The sequence below is a fragment of the Erigeron canadensis genome, chromosome 9, assembly GCF_010389155.1.
Source record: "Erigeron canadensis isolate Cc75 chromosome 9, C_canadensis_v1, whole genome shotgun sequence".
Lineage (NCBI taxonomy): Eukaryota > Viridiplantae > Streptophyta > Magnoliopsida > Asterales > Asteraceae > Erigeron > Erigeron canadensis.
The window spans coordinates 35,384,531-35,400,505 of NC_057769.1; the positions used below are offsets into that span (position 1 = coordinate 35,384,531).

At 33.4% G+C, this 15,975-nt stretch overlaps 1 protein-coding gene and 1 pseudogene across 3 annotated transcripts; one reads left to right on the forward strand and one right to left on the reverse strand.

Moving 5' to 3' along the window:
• The first annotated feature begins 4,587 nt into the window (after positions 1-4,587).
• LOC122581934 (BURP domain-containing protein 9-like) lies at positions 4,588-7,607 on the forward strand. Of its 3 annotated transcripts, none has more exons than XM_043754261.1 (3): positions 4,588-4,692; positions 5,690-6,242; positions 6,342-7,607. In XM_043754261.1, the coding sequence occupies exons 1-3, from the start codon at positions 4,654-4,656 to the stop codon at positions 7,397-7,399; spliced, it is 1,650 nt and encodes a 549-aa protein (XP_043610196.1). In that variant the 5' UTR covers positions 4,588-4,653; the 3' UTR covers positions 7,400-7,607. The 3 variants fall into 3 exon arrangements, with proteins under 3 accessions (XP_043610196.1, XP_043610195.1, XP_043610194.1); XM_043754260.1 differs by having other exon boundaries at positions 5,690-5,931; positions 5,989-7,607; XM_043754259.1 differs by having other exon boundaries at positions 5,690-7,607.
• A 1,125-nt stretch (positions 7,608-8,732) lies between these two features.
• LOC122582219 lies at positions 8,733-14,967 on the reverse strand (annotated as a pseudogene).
• Between the last annotated feature and the right edge of the window lie 1,008 nt (positions 14,968-15,975).

A 15,975-nucleotide genomic window follows, 5' to 3' on the forward strand; every position in this document is an offset into this window, starting at 1 on the left:
TAAACAAAAGTTACGAATATATCCAAATTAAATACATTAGTTTTAATAATCATTTTATCTTATTACCTCTATATATATATATATATATAAAGATGAAGATTAAAAAGGATAAATCATGTTAAAAAAATTAATTATTTTTGCCAATTATAAATGACATGTAAGATCAATGATATTAAGGTAAAGCCTATTTATTTTACAAATTGACAAATAAGCAAAAGTCGTAATTGTTATTTAAATAAAGTCGTCACATAGGATCAATCATATTATCTCTTAGTTATACAAAGAGAAGTTGGGTTCATGAAGGGGGCTTGACACCCACCAGCCACCCCACTCCCTCTATCATTGTATATATAGTTATATTATATTTTTTTTAATTAAATATATAAATTTGAAGAGTTATGGTGGTGTATGACCAATAATTGAACTAATTAATGTTGTATATTTTTAATTAATAAAATTGGAAAAAATACTTTTTGTGATTAGAAGTTAAAGTGTTAATCGGTTTTTGATTCTCCGTAAGATAATTTATGACTCTGTTATATCTAGATTGTAGAAGTAGATGGTAGATAGACACAAATACTTAATTTTATGTACGATATTACACTATACTTGACAATGACACAATTCAATAACTACCTCAATTTTTGTCAAACAAACACAATTATAGGACGGTATTATGGCTGTAATATTTTTCTTCATGTATAGCATAATAACTTTGATTAACGCGTTGTTTGTAAGTTGTATGTAAACTTTTGTATGGTTTACACAAATCTACATAGAACATTATGATATGATTATATCTCATTAGGGATGTGTTGTTAAATCATTATCACACATTCACAATTTCACACACACAAACACCATGCAGTAATTAGTTTTTTTTTTCTTTAAAGGTGAATTTCGCTGGAAATTTCGTGTTGCGACTCGACAACGAGAGGTCTAGCATACGTTGTCTTAACCCGGTCCGCGCTACAGAGCTCCCTCGAAGTAGAATTGCCTATTTCAAATACCCGAAGGGGGAAAACCCCCTACTAATCCGCCCGAAGGCACAACGATTAATAAGGGTAAACTCTGTCCTTTCAGACTTGAACCTGGGTATACCCAAGACAAAACCTCATAAAAGAACTTAATTTCTATGTCTTTCTCAATGCTTGAACACAACCTCTAATAAAGAGATAATCTTACAACCATTGAGCTAAAACTAATTAGTTAATTACACAAAATGAAACCTATAAGCACACAATATCTATGCGGATGCTATGCGCCAATCATGCACGCCTTCGTTAATCGCATTGTATTCTCAACTTGGCAACTTCACGAACTCGTTTCTTTTCCCAGTATTGATAATTAATTGCTATTTTTATGATGTATGATTGATTAATTATAACAATCATAGTGAAGCCTCGACTAGTCGGTAAAACTATTTTCAAAACTCTTAAAAAAACTAAGAACTTTTAAGAACTCTTTAAATAAATAATAACCATTTGATGAAAATGATCAATGGGTAGTATTAAAGATGACAAACTTGTAATTAATACGTGTTTTAATTAATCAATTAATTATTAAAAAGGCAAAATAGGGATTAACTTTTTGTTTTGAAGAACGGTTACATCCTCCAAGAATTATGGGCATCATTTGATTTTTAATCTTTTCAATAATTTTTATTCATATTGCATACGCCATACAGTATAGACATTTTAATTTTTCAATCAAAACTAATTGTCAATTTCTTTTTTGTTTTTATAATTTTTGTTACTCACTATATTAGCATTCATTTTCATTATTTAAAAAGTATCATATTTATTCTAAAGACATACTAGAAATATTTGCATACATTTGTCTATATGATTGTTCATGCATATGTGATAACCAACTAATTTTATGAAACATTATTTATAAAACACTTGCATACATATGTTCATACATATGACTCGCTTTACACACGTGATCATCAATATTTACAAAATACTTGTATACGTATGTTCATATGTCTGTGAGTACACATGTGACCATCGACATTTACAAAATACTTGTATACTTACGCTCATATGATTGTTAGTACACATGTGATTATCAACTAATCTCATAAAACATTCACAATGTATACAAATATTTATAGTATGTATATATGCTAATAATTGCATTCATATGACGAGAAGAGAAACACCATTTGCAATATATACTTGTGTACATATGCTCATATGACCGACATTAGGGACGGGGCCAAGATATTTTTTCTGAAAGGGCAAATTTAAGAGTCATTTATTATATTTATTTGATCCATTTAAAGGGAATTTTTCTTTTCAAAGAAAATAGGCCCTATTTAAGTAGAAAAAATGGACTCCTAAAAAAATTTCGTTAACGTCGGATTTTTGTCAGATTATCAACAATCAGTGTTGAGAAGGTCGAGTTTAGCACAGGTGAGTGCATGCCAGTTATGACAATATCTATCTTTTACATGAACATTAGTCTTTGCAATTATGAAGCAATGATATACAATTTAGCTTGTACATATATTTTCTACATGACTATTGTGATGACTATTATATTAATAATTTGAAAAAATAGCATTTTCACATATAGCTATACTATATCAATGTATAATACATTTTACCCAAATAAAGAAAAGGGATAATTACCTGAGAATGTAATGAACTATGCACGAATATTTATATTGTGTAATGAACTACTTGAATGTTTATTGTGTGTAATGAACTTTCAAATCTAGGATATTGGATGTATTCGACCAATCAAAAACTTACAAGTGACAGCTTTTATGGTTGTCACATATACTGAGGTACATCCAATAACCAGGATATGAAAGTTCATTACAAACAATAAACGTCCAAGTAGTTAATTATGCAACATAAACATTCGTGCATAGTTCATTACGTTCTCATATACTTATCCCTAAAGAAAACACTTTCTTTATTAACCCTCCAACTTTACCCCTCAAGTAAACTTTAATTTAAAAGAATCTTCGCCCTTTTCAACCTCTCCTTTTCGACTCTATTAAAAATGAAAACAACTCAAGATTTTTACTTTACCAATAGAGAATTTATCTCAAAGCTAATGCTTCAAACATAAGTAACGTACTTCCAAAAAAGAAGCTTACGACAACGACGGTAACATTTGTTGTATTTTCTATTTATTTACTTCAAATATTCCTTTAAAAAATTACATTGTACCAAAATTGGAATGGGGCAGTTGCCCCCACTGCCCCCATTGTGAGACCGTCCCTGACTGTCAATATACATGTGATCATCAATATCTACAAATTACTTGCATACATATGTTCATATTACTGTCAGTATACATGTGATCATTAACATTTACAAAATACTTACATACATATGCTCATATAATTGTCAGTACATATGTGATCATCAACTAATCTCATGAAACATTTAAGGCAAACGATAATTTTTAAAATGAGCAAATAACAATAATGAATTAAAAAAAAAGGAGTTGTTCATTAAAATAAATATGAATAAAAAATAATAAATTGTATAATATCATTGTTTTACAAAATACAATAATATTAAACTTCAAACGAAACACGTATTGTACTTTCGGGAACCATATAAAAATCGAAGCTTGTGGGATTGTATCTTAATTATGATAAATATGACGTCGCCAATTCCATGTTCATCTTTACTACTTTATAAAAATTATTACATTCTCTCTTCTAACAGTTTTCAACACACTTTCTCTCATATAAATGTCCTTATACGAAATGATCATTCGACTCTTAATAATATCCTTAATAAAATAATTATAATACCCTTAATACTTATAATACCCTTAATAAAATAATTTACAACATAAACCCATTAATTCTAAAATAACCACACCACCCTTTTTACATTAATTATTTTTACGATAATAATCAAACTGCCACCACCTGTGACGCCACCACCTCTACGAACCAGCACTGCCACTACTACACCGTCGCCAACACCACATTTCTGCTATCACCAACACCGTCGCATTGTACCATGTAAAATTTTCCATGCCCCTTTTGGGTTTCATGAAATACCCACAAAATTGTTTGCCTACAACAACAACTTTATACGAGATATATGGAAGGTGAGTTGTAAACAGTCTTATTTCTACCCAAAGGTGAAATACACAAAGTTGTTTACCTCTTTTTATTTAAAGATAAAGACATACTTACACTTGCAACTACCTAATATCTTGTGAACTTAAGTTTGTATAATATATCTGATATCCGTTTGATGATTTAAGGCTATAAATAACTGAAAAAGATATGATTATCCATTGAAAAGTCTATTGTTGATATGGGTTAGCCGATATGCAGTTAATTAATCTGTTTGAATTAATCATGCATATACAAATGATACTTTCACAATTCCTAAATTACGCTACCGACACTTACTAACGTATATCATCAAACTGTCCAAATGAATTCCCACGTTTCAAATTTTAATTTTCCACGTTCAAATTCTAAAAATCTATAGTACTAATATATTTAATATATATGTAATCAACCAATGCCTCCTGCCCTACCACTTCTATGTATATATATATTGACAAAATCAATCCATCTCGCACTCTATAAATTCTTCGTTTCAAGTGCACTCATCAAGCATTGTAAAATCAAATTCACTTTCAGTTTCCAATCTCTCTCCAATGATGTTCAATCTTTTCCTAGTTTTCACAATTGTTTATGTAAGTGTCATTACAAACCTTTTTCCATACTTGAAGAAAATTCCAACCAACCATCAACGATTGATTGTCTCAAGTTTTAATTTTAAATATTGGTATGAGTAAAATGTTTTTAAAAATGAAAATAGATTTTAAGAATAAAAATAGAGAATTTATTAAAATTTTGGATATATAAAAAAGGTTTTGGTTTAAAATATTAAAGTGAAACAAATAAAAATAATTTTTTTCTTTTGATTAAAAATCATTATGCATTATAGAAATCTTTATGAATCAATAAATTTTATCATGGTAAAAAGTTTATCCTAGTTGTTTTACTTTAATATTTTACAATAATCGGTCTTTATTAAGAGATATATTATTTTTATTTATCCAAAGTTATAGATGTATGACAAATATAACAAACATATAATAATTTTATGTATATATAGTTATAGAAAGAAATCTCCGCACCTGTAATGCATGCAAACATATATAATTAAGTTTTGTGTACACTTAATATTGCAAAAGTTAAGCATATATATAAGAAAAGTAAAGTGCGACTTATTGATCCCATACGTTTGTAGCACCGAATTACCGAGTACTTGTTTTTACCCCTACCATGAACAAAAGTATGAGATCTATCATTCATGTTTATCTATTAAATTTATAACATCATATATATAACAAACAGAATTAGATAAGTTGGAAAACCTCATCATCACTTTTACAAAGTGGTCGAAATTCCTTTTGGCTCAATGAACTTTTGTGTCGCAACAAGTAAATTAATTTGGAATACGTTTAAACTACAAAATATTCTTTTCGCTATAGATACTAAAAAAAATACGTACTGTAATATACAAATGTAATTATGTGATTGCAACATATATATAGGTGCATGTTTCGATCCTGCATATGTGTATTCTTGCTTTTTAGGCATTAATATAATCACTCTTTCTCTTGGTACATGTTTTTGGTTACTTTGGATTTGATATATTTGTAAATGTTTATTATTTTTTACCAGGTATCACTTGTGGGAAGTCATGCCGTGACTCCTGAAGATTACTGGAAGTCTGTTTTGCCAGACATTCGTATGCCAAAAGCGATCAAGGAACTTTTAGATCCACAAATATATAGAAACGTCGACCCCTACACAACATCATCAGCTAAGGATCAGTTTAAAGATCTTCCCGAAGCATTCAAAGATCAATTACATAATAAAGAAAACACATTTTCTAATTCTGCATCCAAAGATCAGCCTCATACATTTCCATTACTTTATTCTGCATCCAAAGATCAACCTTCCAAAGATCAGCGTGATACATTTCCATTACTTTATTCTGCATCCAAAGATCAACCTTCCAAAGATCAGCGTGATACCTTTCCATTACTTTATTCAACATCCAAAAAAGAGCCTGATACATTTCCGTTACTTTATTCCGCATCCAAAAAAGAGCCTGAAACATTTCCGTTACTATATTCTGCATCCAAAGATCAGGTTGACAAATTTCCGTTACTTTATTCTGTATCCAAAGATCAGCCTGAAACATTTCCGTTACTTTATTCTGCATCCAAAGATCAATCTTCCAAAGATCAGCGTGATACCTTTCCATTACTTTATTCGACATCCAAAAAAGAGCCTGAGACATTTCCGTTACTTTATTCCACATCCAAAGATCAGCCTGAAACATTTCCGTTACTATATTCTGCATCCAAAGATCAGCTTGACAAATTTCCGTTACTTTATTCTGCATCAAAAGATCAACCTGAAACATTTCCGTTACTTTATTCTGCATCCAAAGATCAACCTTCCAAAGATCAGCGTGATACCTTTCCATTACTTTATTCCGCATCCAAAAAAGAGCCTGAAACATTTCCGTTACTATATTCTGCATCCAAAGATCAGGTTGACAAATTTCCGTTACTTTATTCTGTATCCAAAGATCAGCCTGAAACATTTCCGTTACTTTATTCTACATCCAAAGATCAGCCTGACAAATTTCCGTTACTTTATTCTGCATCCAAAGAGCAGCCGTCCAATGATCACCTAAAAGATGACCCTAACGCCGCATTATTTTTCTTAGAAAACGACTTGGATCAAGGCAAAGAAATCAAGATACATCTCACAACAAAGGACCAAAAAGCTTTGCTTTTACCCCAAAAAATTGCTGATTTGATTCCCTTTTCGTCAAAGAATCTTACTCAAATTTACAACATGTTCTCAGTTAAACCATTTTCAGTAGAAGCCGAAATCATGAAGCGTACACTTAGTCTATGCGAGCAGGAAAGAATCGAAGGTGAGGAAAAATATTGTGCCACATCCTTAGAATCCATGGTCGATTTTAGTACTACAAATTTAGGTAAAAAAGTAAAACCGATAACAACAGAGGTGAATACTAAAGAAAGTAGTACCACACTTTCCAAGTACAAAATCAAAGGGTCCAGAAAGCTGGCTACAAATAAAGCCGTGGTTTGCCATAAGCTCAATTACGCGTATGCTGTGTTTTATTGCCATGCGGCAGTTAACGTTAAAGCATACGCCGTTTCTTTGGTGGGTGAAAATGATACCAAAGTGAATGCTGTGGCGGTCTGCCATATCGATACTTCCAAATGGGACCCACAACATATGGCATTTCAAGTGCTTAAAGTGAAACCGGGAGGTGTTCCAGTTTGCCATTACTTACCAGAGGGTCATGTTGTTTGGGTTCCACGAACAACAACAAACTCGGCATGAGAAAACATCTTATCTATCTATATATGTTTGTATCTCTGTCTGCATACAGGTATGTATGTATGTATGTATGTATGTATGTATGTATGTGTATGTATCAATGTATGTGTGTATGTATGTATTATGTGTTGGTCAACTCCTCATCATAATGTTCTGTTTGGGCTAATCTGCAATATTTGTAAATTTAAGAAATAAATGCAGTCTTTAATTATATGTGTGTAATGATTAACTGACGCGTCTTCGTTCATACATACATATGCATATGTCCAATGTTATCTCGCCTATCTATGATCTATCGGCAATTGCATGCTTAATAAAAATACGTATATGTGTATCATAAAACTACCTCCAAAGTGGTTTAATGGTTTGCATCTTGGACATTTTTATAAAAGATATGAGGTTCATGCGCGCTAGGTAATATCTTGGAGGGGGCCAGAGAAAGGTTCAGCAATGGTTATAAAATACCCTGGTAAACCGCGTACATCTGAGAAAAAAAACTTACCTTCCCCAGGGTAACCTGAATAGAGAAAACCTCCATTTATATATGTTTATTTAAATGAACCCATTTGAGTTTACATCTTTTCCTCTATTAGAGAATAGTGATCCAGTTAAAATAGGGAAGAATGATTTCATCAATGATAGCTTCTGGTCAAAGCAAACCCTGTTTTGGGTTGTTCACATAACCCAAAAATCCGTTTGGAAAGCAACATCGACTTGAAGTGTTTTCTTGGTGTCCGGTCATAGTCGGCCCAGGAGAGAAGCCCATCCATTAATGGTCTAGTGAGAAGGATCTCAGTGATTATTCATCAAGCTTTTAGGAGATTTCTTACAGTGATCGATGGCTAGTATTGGGCAAACAAATGTTCGGCAGTTTCGGTTAATAAGTTACAGAGAGGACAGCTGAATGAAGAGATTTGGATGTTTCAAAGTTAATGCAAAAGTTTTGTCTTACTAAAGTTTAACATTATATAATGCATATAAATTACTAAGGCGGGATAGCATAAGACATAACTTCTTGGAACTTCTTGCTTGCCTACTCAGCGCCACATCACCCATAAGAAAAGCTTCTCGGAACTTCTCACGATCACATTTCTATATCTTATCTCACTACCCCACTCCCGGTCCCACTTCGAGCTTCTCCCAACTTCTTCCAGGAGAAATTACGTTGGATACAGCCATGTAGACGCTCGGTGCCATTGATATTTAGCGTCTTGGAGCTTAGGGACCCACAGCAAGACTTTTATAGGCACCTGCCTAAGAAAACAGTATATATATTTATATCTTGACGTTACATTATGATATAAAAATAAAAAAAAAAAAAAGTTGCAACAATACGTTACTAAATAGTCCCACAACTGATCAACCTTATAGATTATTGAAGCCACATATACTCACACATTGTATGTGTGTTTTTCTGGCTAAGTTTATTCATATGGAACCCAAACAACATGATCTTCAGGCAAAAAATGACAAATTGGAACACTTCCTGGTTTCACATTAAGCACTTGAAACGCCAAATGTTTTGGGTTCCATTTTGCGGTGTCTGTATGGCAAATTGCCACTGCATTAACTTTAGTACCATCTGCACCAGCCATTGAAACTGCATATGCTTGAATACTTATGGTTTTATGGCAATAAAACCCAGCGTACATGTAGTTTTGCTTATGGCAAACCACTGCTTTCTTTGCAATGAGCTTTTTGTATAATTTAATTTTGTACTTCTGTAGAGTAGTAATGCTTGATCTAGCCCTTACTTCTGTTGATAATGCTTTCACTTGCTTACCTAATTTTGAAGTACTGAAATCGACCATGGATTCTAGTGAAGTCGCACAATTTTGTCTTCACCTGCAATGCCTTTGGCCTTGCATTCGTTAAGTGTTTGTTTCATATTTTCTGCTTCCATAGAGTCAGGCTTAATTGAAAAAACATTGCAGATTTGGGGAAGATTCTTTGAAGAAAAGGGTATCGAATCAGCAACTTCTCTAGGTAAAAACATTGCCTCTTGGTCATCGGACTTTATGAAATGCAAATTCATTTCTTTGCCTTGATGCAAGTCTTTTTCCAAGAAAAACAAAGCTACATTTGGATTATTCTTGAGCTGATCCTCAAAGGCAGCGTAGTGGTACACAAATGGATTTCGTGTTGGATGTACCCCCTACAGAAATTGGCCTCCTCTTGGGACCCGTATGCACCCCAACACCGCCTCTTCCAACACCAACATTTGTCCGCCTCCCTGGTCTTCCAGTTTGCACACCTATACCACCCCTTCCCATCCCCATGTTAGTTCCTCTCTGGACTCCGGCTTTCTCCTCATTCTGTTCTGTAAATCAACAAAAATATTTCCAAAATTAGTTTAAGTATATATTACAAACAAAACGGAACAGTTAAGATATTACAAAACAATGGTCAACCTGTAGTATATAGAAGATCCACAATGGCTTTTGGCATAGGACTGTTTGGCAAAACAGACTTCCAGTACTCTTCAGGAGTCACTGCATGACTTCCCGCAAGTGCTACCTAATAACCAATCAATAATTAATGAAACATTAAAAATTACTACAAAAATAGTCGAACATATGCACACACAACTAGCTAGCGAGGATCAAATGAAACACTAAACATTCAGAAGATCCTAAATTTCATAATGCCAAGCTTCTGCCCATGTATATATGTTACTTTGTTACAAATTCAGTGACGTATACATGTGAGAAGTTTTAGACGAGAGGCAACTTGGGAAAACGGTTTTTGATTATGTGTTTATACGCATAAAAGATAACCATGTCTATCAAAACGAGTCGTTGATGAACATTTGTCAGAATGCATACAGCAATATGTATATGTACATGCATACGAGGGATAGCAAGACGCCAAACTGGATGCAGTGTTGTTAGAGAAACACTTCTAAGAATACTTGTAGCTTGTGCACAGTGATTGTTGTTTGTAACACAAGATCAAGAAACCGAAGTTAAAACTTTCTTTGACCATTTGGTTTCAAGAAACATATTATAGAGTTATAGACTAAGAGTTTTAAACTACCCAAAATCTAAGAACGATGAAAAATTATTATACTTACAGGAAAAAGTGCAAAAACCAGGAGATGATTAATTTTCATTGGGGAGAGAAAGTGATGATGAATATCTGAATCAGTTTGTTAGGATTGTGATAATGCTTGAAGGGTGGTTTGATATGATGTATAATTTATAGAGTGGAATAAAGTTCATTAACACTCGTCACCAATTAGGACCACCGGGCAACCTACCTATAACTTAACCTGCTTCGAGTATGCCAACTACAGTACAAATAGGGGTTTTTTCGGTTAAGATATGTCATCTTTGGTGTTTACGATGTGGACATTTAATTTGGGGCGGATGGAGTTATAAAAAGTTGTGTGTTCGTTGGGCTCATCCGCTCATGTAGTTTACATTAAACCAAATTGGTGTAGTTTCAGCTGATTGTGATATGGTCACACAATCTCACTACGTAACTTATTAAGTTTATATGATCATCCTCACCTATGCTGGCAGAGTGTCTTTTGGTCAATCTGTGATGTTAAGTACAATTTTAACTCTGGACCTACTACATATATGAAAGGGGAAATTTTGCATAAACTAAAAAAGGCAATTATACGTTCATGAATGTGATGAACTTTTGACTATAAAAAGGCCACCAATTATGGAGACGGTTCGATAGTTATTGCCATATAATATTAATCTATAAGTTTAGATGCTAATAATCAGCCACGCCTAAATGTAAAGTTACCATTGATGTAATAAATAACCAAACCGGAACAACACGTCACACTAGAAGTCCCAAAGTGAAAACACTATGGAACTGTAACTAATTTCATTAGAAATGGTAGTTTAGGAGTAGGTCACTAGGTTGCATGTGTGAGCAATACTTGGTGTGGGTTGATAAGGAGCATATTCTAATGAGAATCATATCAGCCCTTTAAAGAAGCCCAAATTCAGAGGAAAATGGGTTATACAGAAGCCCAACTTCAAACAAGCACGAATTTAATTTTTGAAAGTGATACAAGTTAGTTTATATGATTAGACCGACGATACCAAAGGGTTTTTGGAATAAGCAGAGACAGAAATTTATACTAGATGGGTCCGATTGCTAAACTTATAAAATGAGAATGAAGATACTAAGGCCATTTGGGATTTGCTTATTCTTTATTTTTATGACTGATAAACAGCAACAAACATTCTTTGAAAAACTAATTCTTCTTATCTCTACTACATTATAAAGCATTTGTTCCCTCCATTGGTTGAAAACCCCAAAATACGCCTGTCACTTATTCATAACACCCTTAGAAGAAATCTCAACCACTCATTTTTCTCTTTGTCCTCAAATCCCAACCACTAATATATTTTCTCTCTCCTCTATAAATCATTTTATTCCTCTACTTCATTCAAAATCTTTTATCTCAAAAACCGTACATCGATAAATTATAAAAACTATATGGGTGTTTTTAAAATTTCATGCTCTTTCGTTAGGGATGTCATTCGATATATTTTCAACGAATTTTTAAATCCGAAGGCGGTCTCTATACGGCTAAGACATTTGGCTATCACACTTTATGACCTATCACCTCCTATGGGCTATGGCCTATCACACTTTGTGACCTATCACTCCCATCATATCACCGCCGCAACGCGCAGGTACTTTTGCTTGTCTATCTATATCTATATCTATACTACCTTATAAAACATATTCTCCCTCCAAAATTTTCAACTTTAAGTAGTTGAAAACCCCAAAATACCACTCCCATTTATTCATCAATTTAAAATTCTTCACCTAACTTACCCATAATACCCTTATTAAAATTATTTTTCTCTCTCTCCTCAAATCTCAACCACTCATTTTTTTCTCTCCTCCATAAATCATTTTATTCCTCTAATTCATTCAAAATCTTTTATCTCAAAAACCGTACATCAATAAATCATAAAAAAATTATATGGGTGTTCTTAAGCTCTTTCATTATAGAGGTCATTTGATATACTTTCGATGAATTTTTAAATCCGAGTTTGGAGCCTGTACGACTAAGGGCGGAGCTCGTCAAATAGATCACCCCTACGACCTATCCCCTACGACCTATCACCCCCTATGATCTCACCGTCGCATCGTGCAGGCATTTGGCTAATGTTATTAGAAATGTACACTTAATATTAAATAGTTCGATACCTTCTTAAAGTTTAAGCAAATAATTAGCACTTTCAGTCTAAAGTGACCAACCCTAAACACCTCGGAAGCCATATTTCTATGGAAAATTCAAACTTTCTTTTTGTCTGTGTTCCTCTTTCGATATGACAGATTAAAAACACATGGCATGCCGAAATGTTTGGACAGGTAGTCCAGTCCCACGCGATTTTGGGCCCAAACTCTTTGCAAAGTATTACTCGCGGCCTCGCGCGTTGCCGCGAAATACGTTTTTTTATAGTAAAGTCACGGATACAAATAATATATAGTAGTATTAGTGTAATACAAATACATATACTTCAAATCTTCAAACCTAAATTTTAAAAAAGACAACAAAACGTAAAGCTATATTAAACATAACTTGTATCAACAATAAAAATAATAAGATGTATAAAAAAATAAAGCATAAAATAACTCTATCAATGCAAATAATAATACTCTGACAACGGTGAAATAATACAAAGTCTTACTTTACTACTCGTAAAATAGTGATATTATTTTTTGTATAAAAGGAGGTTATACACTTATAATGTTGTATGCATTAGAAATACTCTTTGGGCAACTTCCAGAGTTTCAGCCCACTTTACCTATTTCATTTAATCTCTTGACTCAGAGATATTATACAACCCACAATAGCCCATTCATAAGTGCATAGGTCGAATTGCCACCTCTTGTTACTTGATTTAACATGGGATCCCTTTAGTTTTTTTGTTCATGAATGCACAGTAATGGACTAATGGGATCACATTTGTCACAAGTGATTACTACATTTTAACATTTTGTTACATTCGAAATTGATCTAAAGTTAAGTAAGAAGAGGTGGGCTTCGTATTTGATCTTTTATGGAAAGCATCTTATTAGAGGCCTGTTTCACTACTCGACCGATGAATTACAAAACTTGAAAGTAACCAACCTCTTACTTTATATGGTCTACAATGAACCAAGTATATAAATTGCAAAGTTGCACAGACCCAGCGGCCCACTAAGGAAAGGTCCACCCATATTGGGAAACATGACCATTGTTGGGTTTATGGAGACTTGATAGGCAAGCCCAGTTTAGAAGGCTGTTAAGGCAGCATGCCTTACAACTTAAGTCACAGCAGGCCCTTTAATTAACTTAGGCCTGGTTACATGGTAACTTGGGAATTAAGTCATTAACCCTAATCTATCTATTATAAATATATTGTTATGTACATGTAATTCCTCATCATGGGAGTGAGAGGCAGAAAGCTTTAATAAAACATTCTAGTTGCAGCCGGTGGATTAGTTCACAAAGTTTAGTGTGAGATACCACGTTAAATCTCTCGTGTCCTTCATTCTTGTTATTTTTCTGGTTCCTATTGTGTGTGTGTACAGCTTTATTCCTAACAACCATATTCACAAAGTCTCCTTCCGGAATCAACATAGCTATAAGCATGAAAGCTACCCCCAGAATTAGAGAGTGGGGATTGAACATTAGCTTGCTAACTTAATACTCGAATTAAGAATCCACAAAAAGGGTGTTTGGGAGAGGATATTTTCAAATGTGTGTCCTAAGACCCGCGGTATATTAAAAATAAGTGTGTGCTCCCTAAAAATAAGCTAAGCTAAACTGCTAAAGCACATCCACTATCCACATTCAAATACTTCAATCTACAGTCCGCCATTCAGAAAACACAATAAGTTAATAGCTATAAACACCCGATTACAATTCTGATAAAAGGCAAAACCCGAAACAACTTAGCAGCCTCTAGAGTCTAGACACAACTTAAACAAACAAATTAATGATTCTACTCAATAACTTACACTTCCACCAACATGATCAATAATACAAGCATTTAGATTGCAATACAAAATCCTCAACTAATAGTATGTATATACACATAAACGGGTAAATATAGGAAGTTTTCCGCGTTTGACTCGGTTTTACACGGCTTAATAGTTTTTCAACCACTTTCCCCGGCTGCCCCAAAAATGTTTACAAATATACATATACATAATATATACATACATACATATACACATATATATTATACAAAAAAAAAAATGAAAGATAAGTGTGAGTACTAACTTGTTTCCACCTTTCTCACTAACTTGATTACCAAACTGAATATGGCGGCCAGCAAAGATTCCACGGTGGGCCCTACCCATAACCACCTTACTATCCGGCAAACATTTTTTCAGTGATTCTTTAACTCCTGGATTCAAATTCTTTTCACCCCCAATATTTTTCATAATCTTTTTCACCATTTCCTTTGATCTGAATGCCATTTTTGTGATTTTAATTTCTGGGTTTTTGTTGGTTTATAATAAAGTTTTGATCTTTATGTCAAAATGAGTGTTTGGATCGAAAATTAAGATGATTGAAATGTTTCATTTGGGGGGTTTAGGGTTTTCTTGGATGTTATTTTCTTATATTTTTTACATCTCTCATATAGATATTTAGAGATTTTGTATAAATGGTCCCTAATCAATAGCTATATTACACATCTTGCATATTAGTTTTGGACCTTTGAAGTAGGCGTGTAATAAATGAACCGGAAAACTGAAAAATCAGTCCGAACCGCGTGATCCGAAACAGAAAAAATTAAAACCGGAAAAAACCGAAATTCAAAAAAACCGAAAACAAAAAAACCGAAGTGTAACGGTTCGGTTATGATTTTTAATATTCATTACCCGCGGTTAACCGAACTGAACCGAATTTTGATATATACCTACATAACTATATATCTATTAAAAGAGTAGTTATGCTAGGATTTTTAGGCCATCCACCTTAATTTAAACTTTCTTCCAACAATGCCACATATGATTTATCCTACGTGTCATCTTCGTAAATTTTTTGACAATATTTAATTTATTTATTATGTATATATAGATATTTTTATAAAAATTATGACTTACCTAATTTTCAAATGTTATATGGATCTTAAAATTATTTATTTTAGATAAAAATTTATTTTTTTAACCAAAATTGAAAATCCTGTAATTAATGGCTATTAAATTGATTTTTCAAAATTTTAATTTATAGTTAGAATTAGGGATGTGCACGGGTTCAAAACCGGCCCGGCCCGACCCGAACCGTCAAAACCTGTGACCCAAAAATGCATGAAAAATGGAACCGAGACCCGACCCGTTGAACCCACGGGCGGGTCGGTTCGGATCCGGGTTTAGACGGTTCGGGTTTTTATGGGTGACCCGAAAATGACTTTCTAGATAGATGGTTGCTGCTTTTTGGGCTGAAAATGAAGATGATGGAGAAGAAACTAATTTCTGGGTTTGGCATGGAAACTGAGCTTTATGGGATCTAAAATCGGACGTGAATACGTGATGATGTGCGGTGTAGCCTGCAACTTATCGGAAGTGGTGGAGGGGATAGGGAGGCTCTATATATTCTTTTA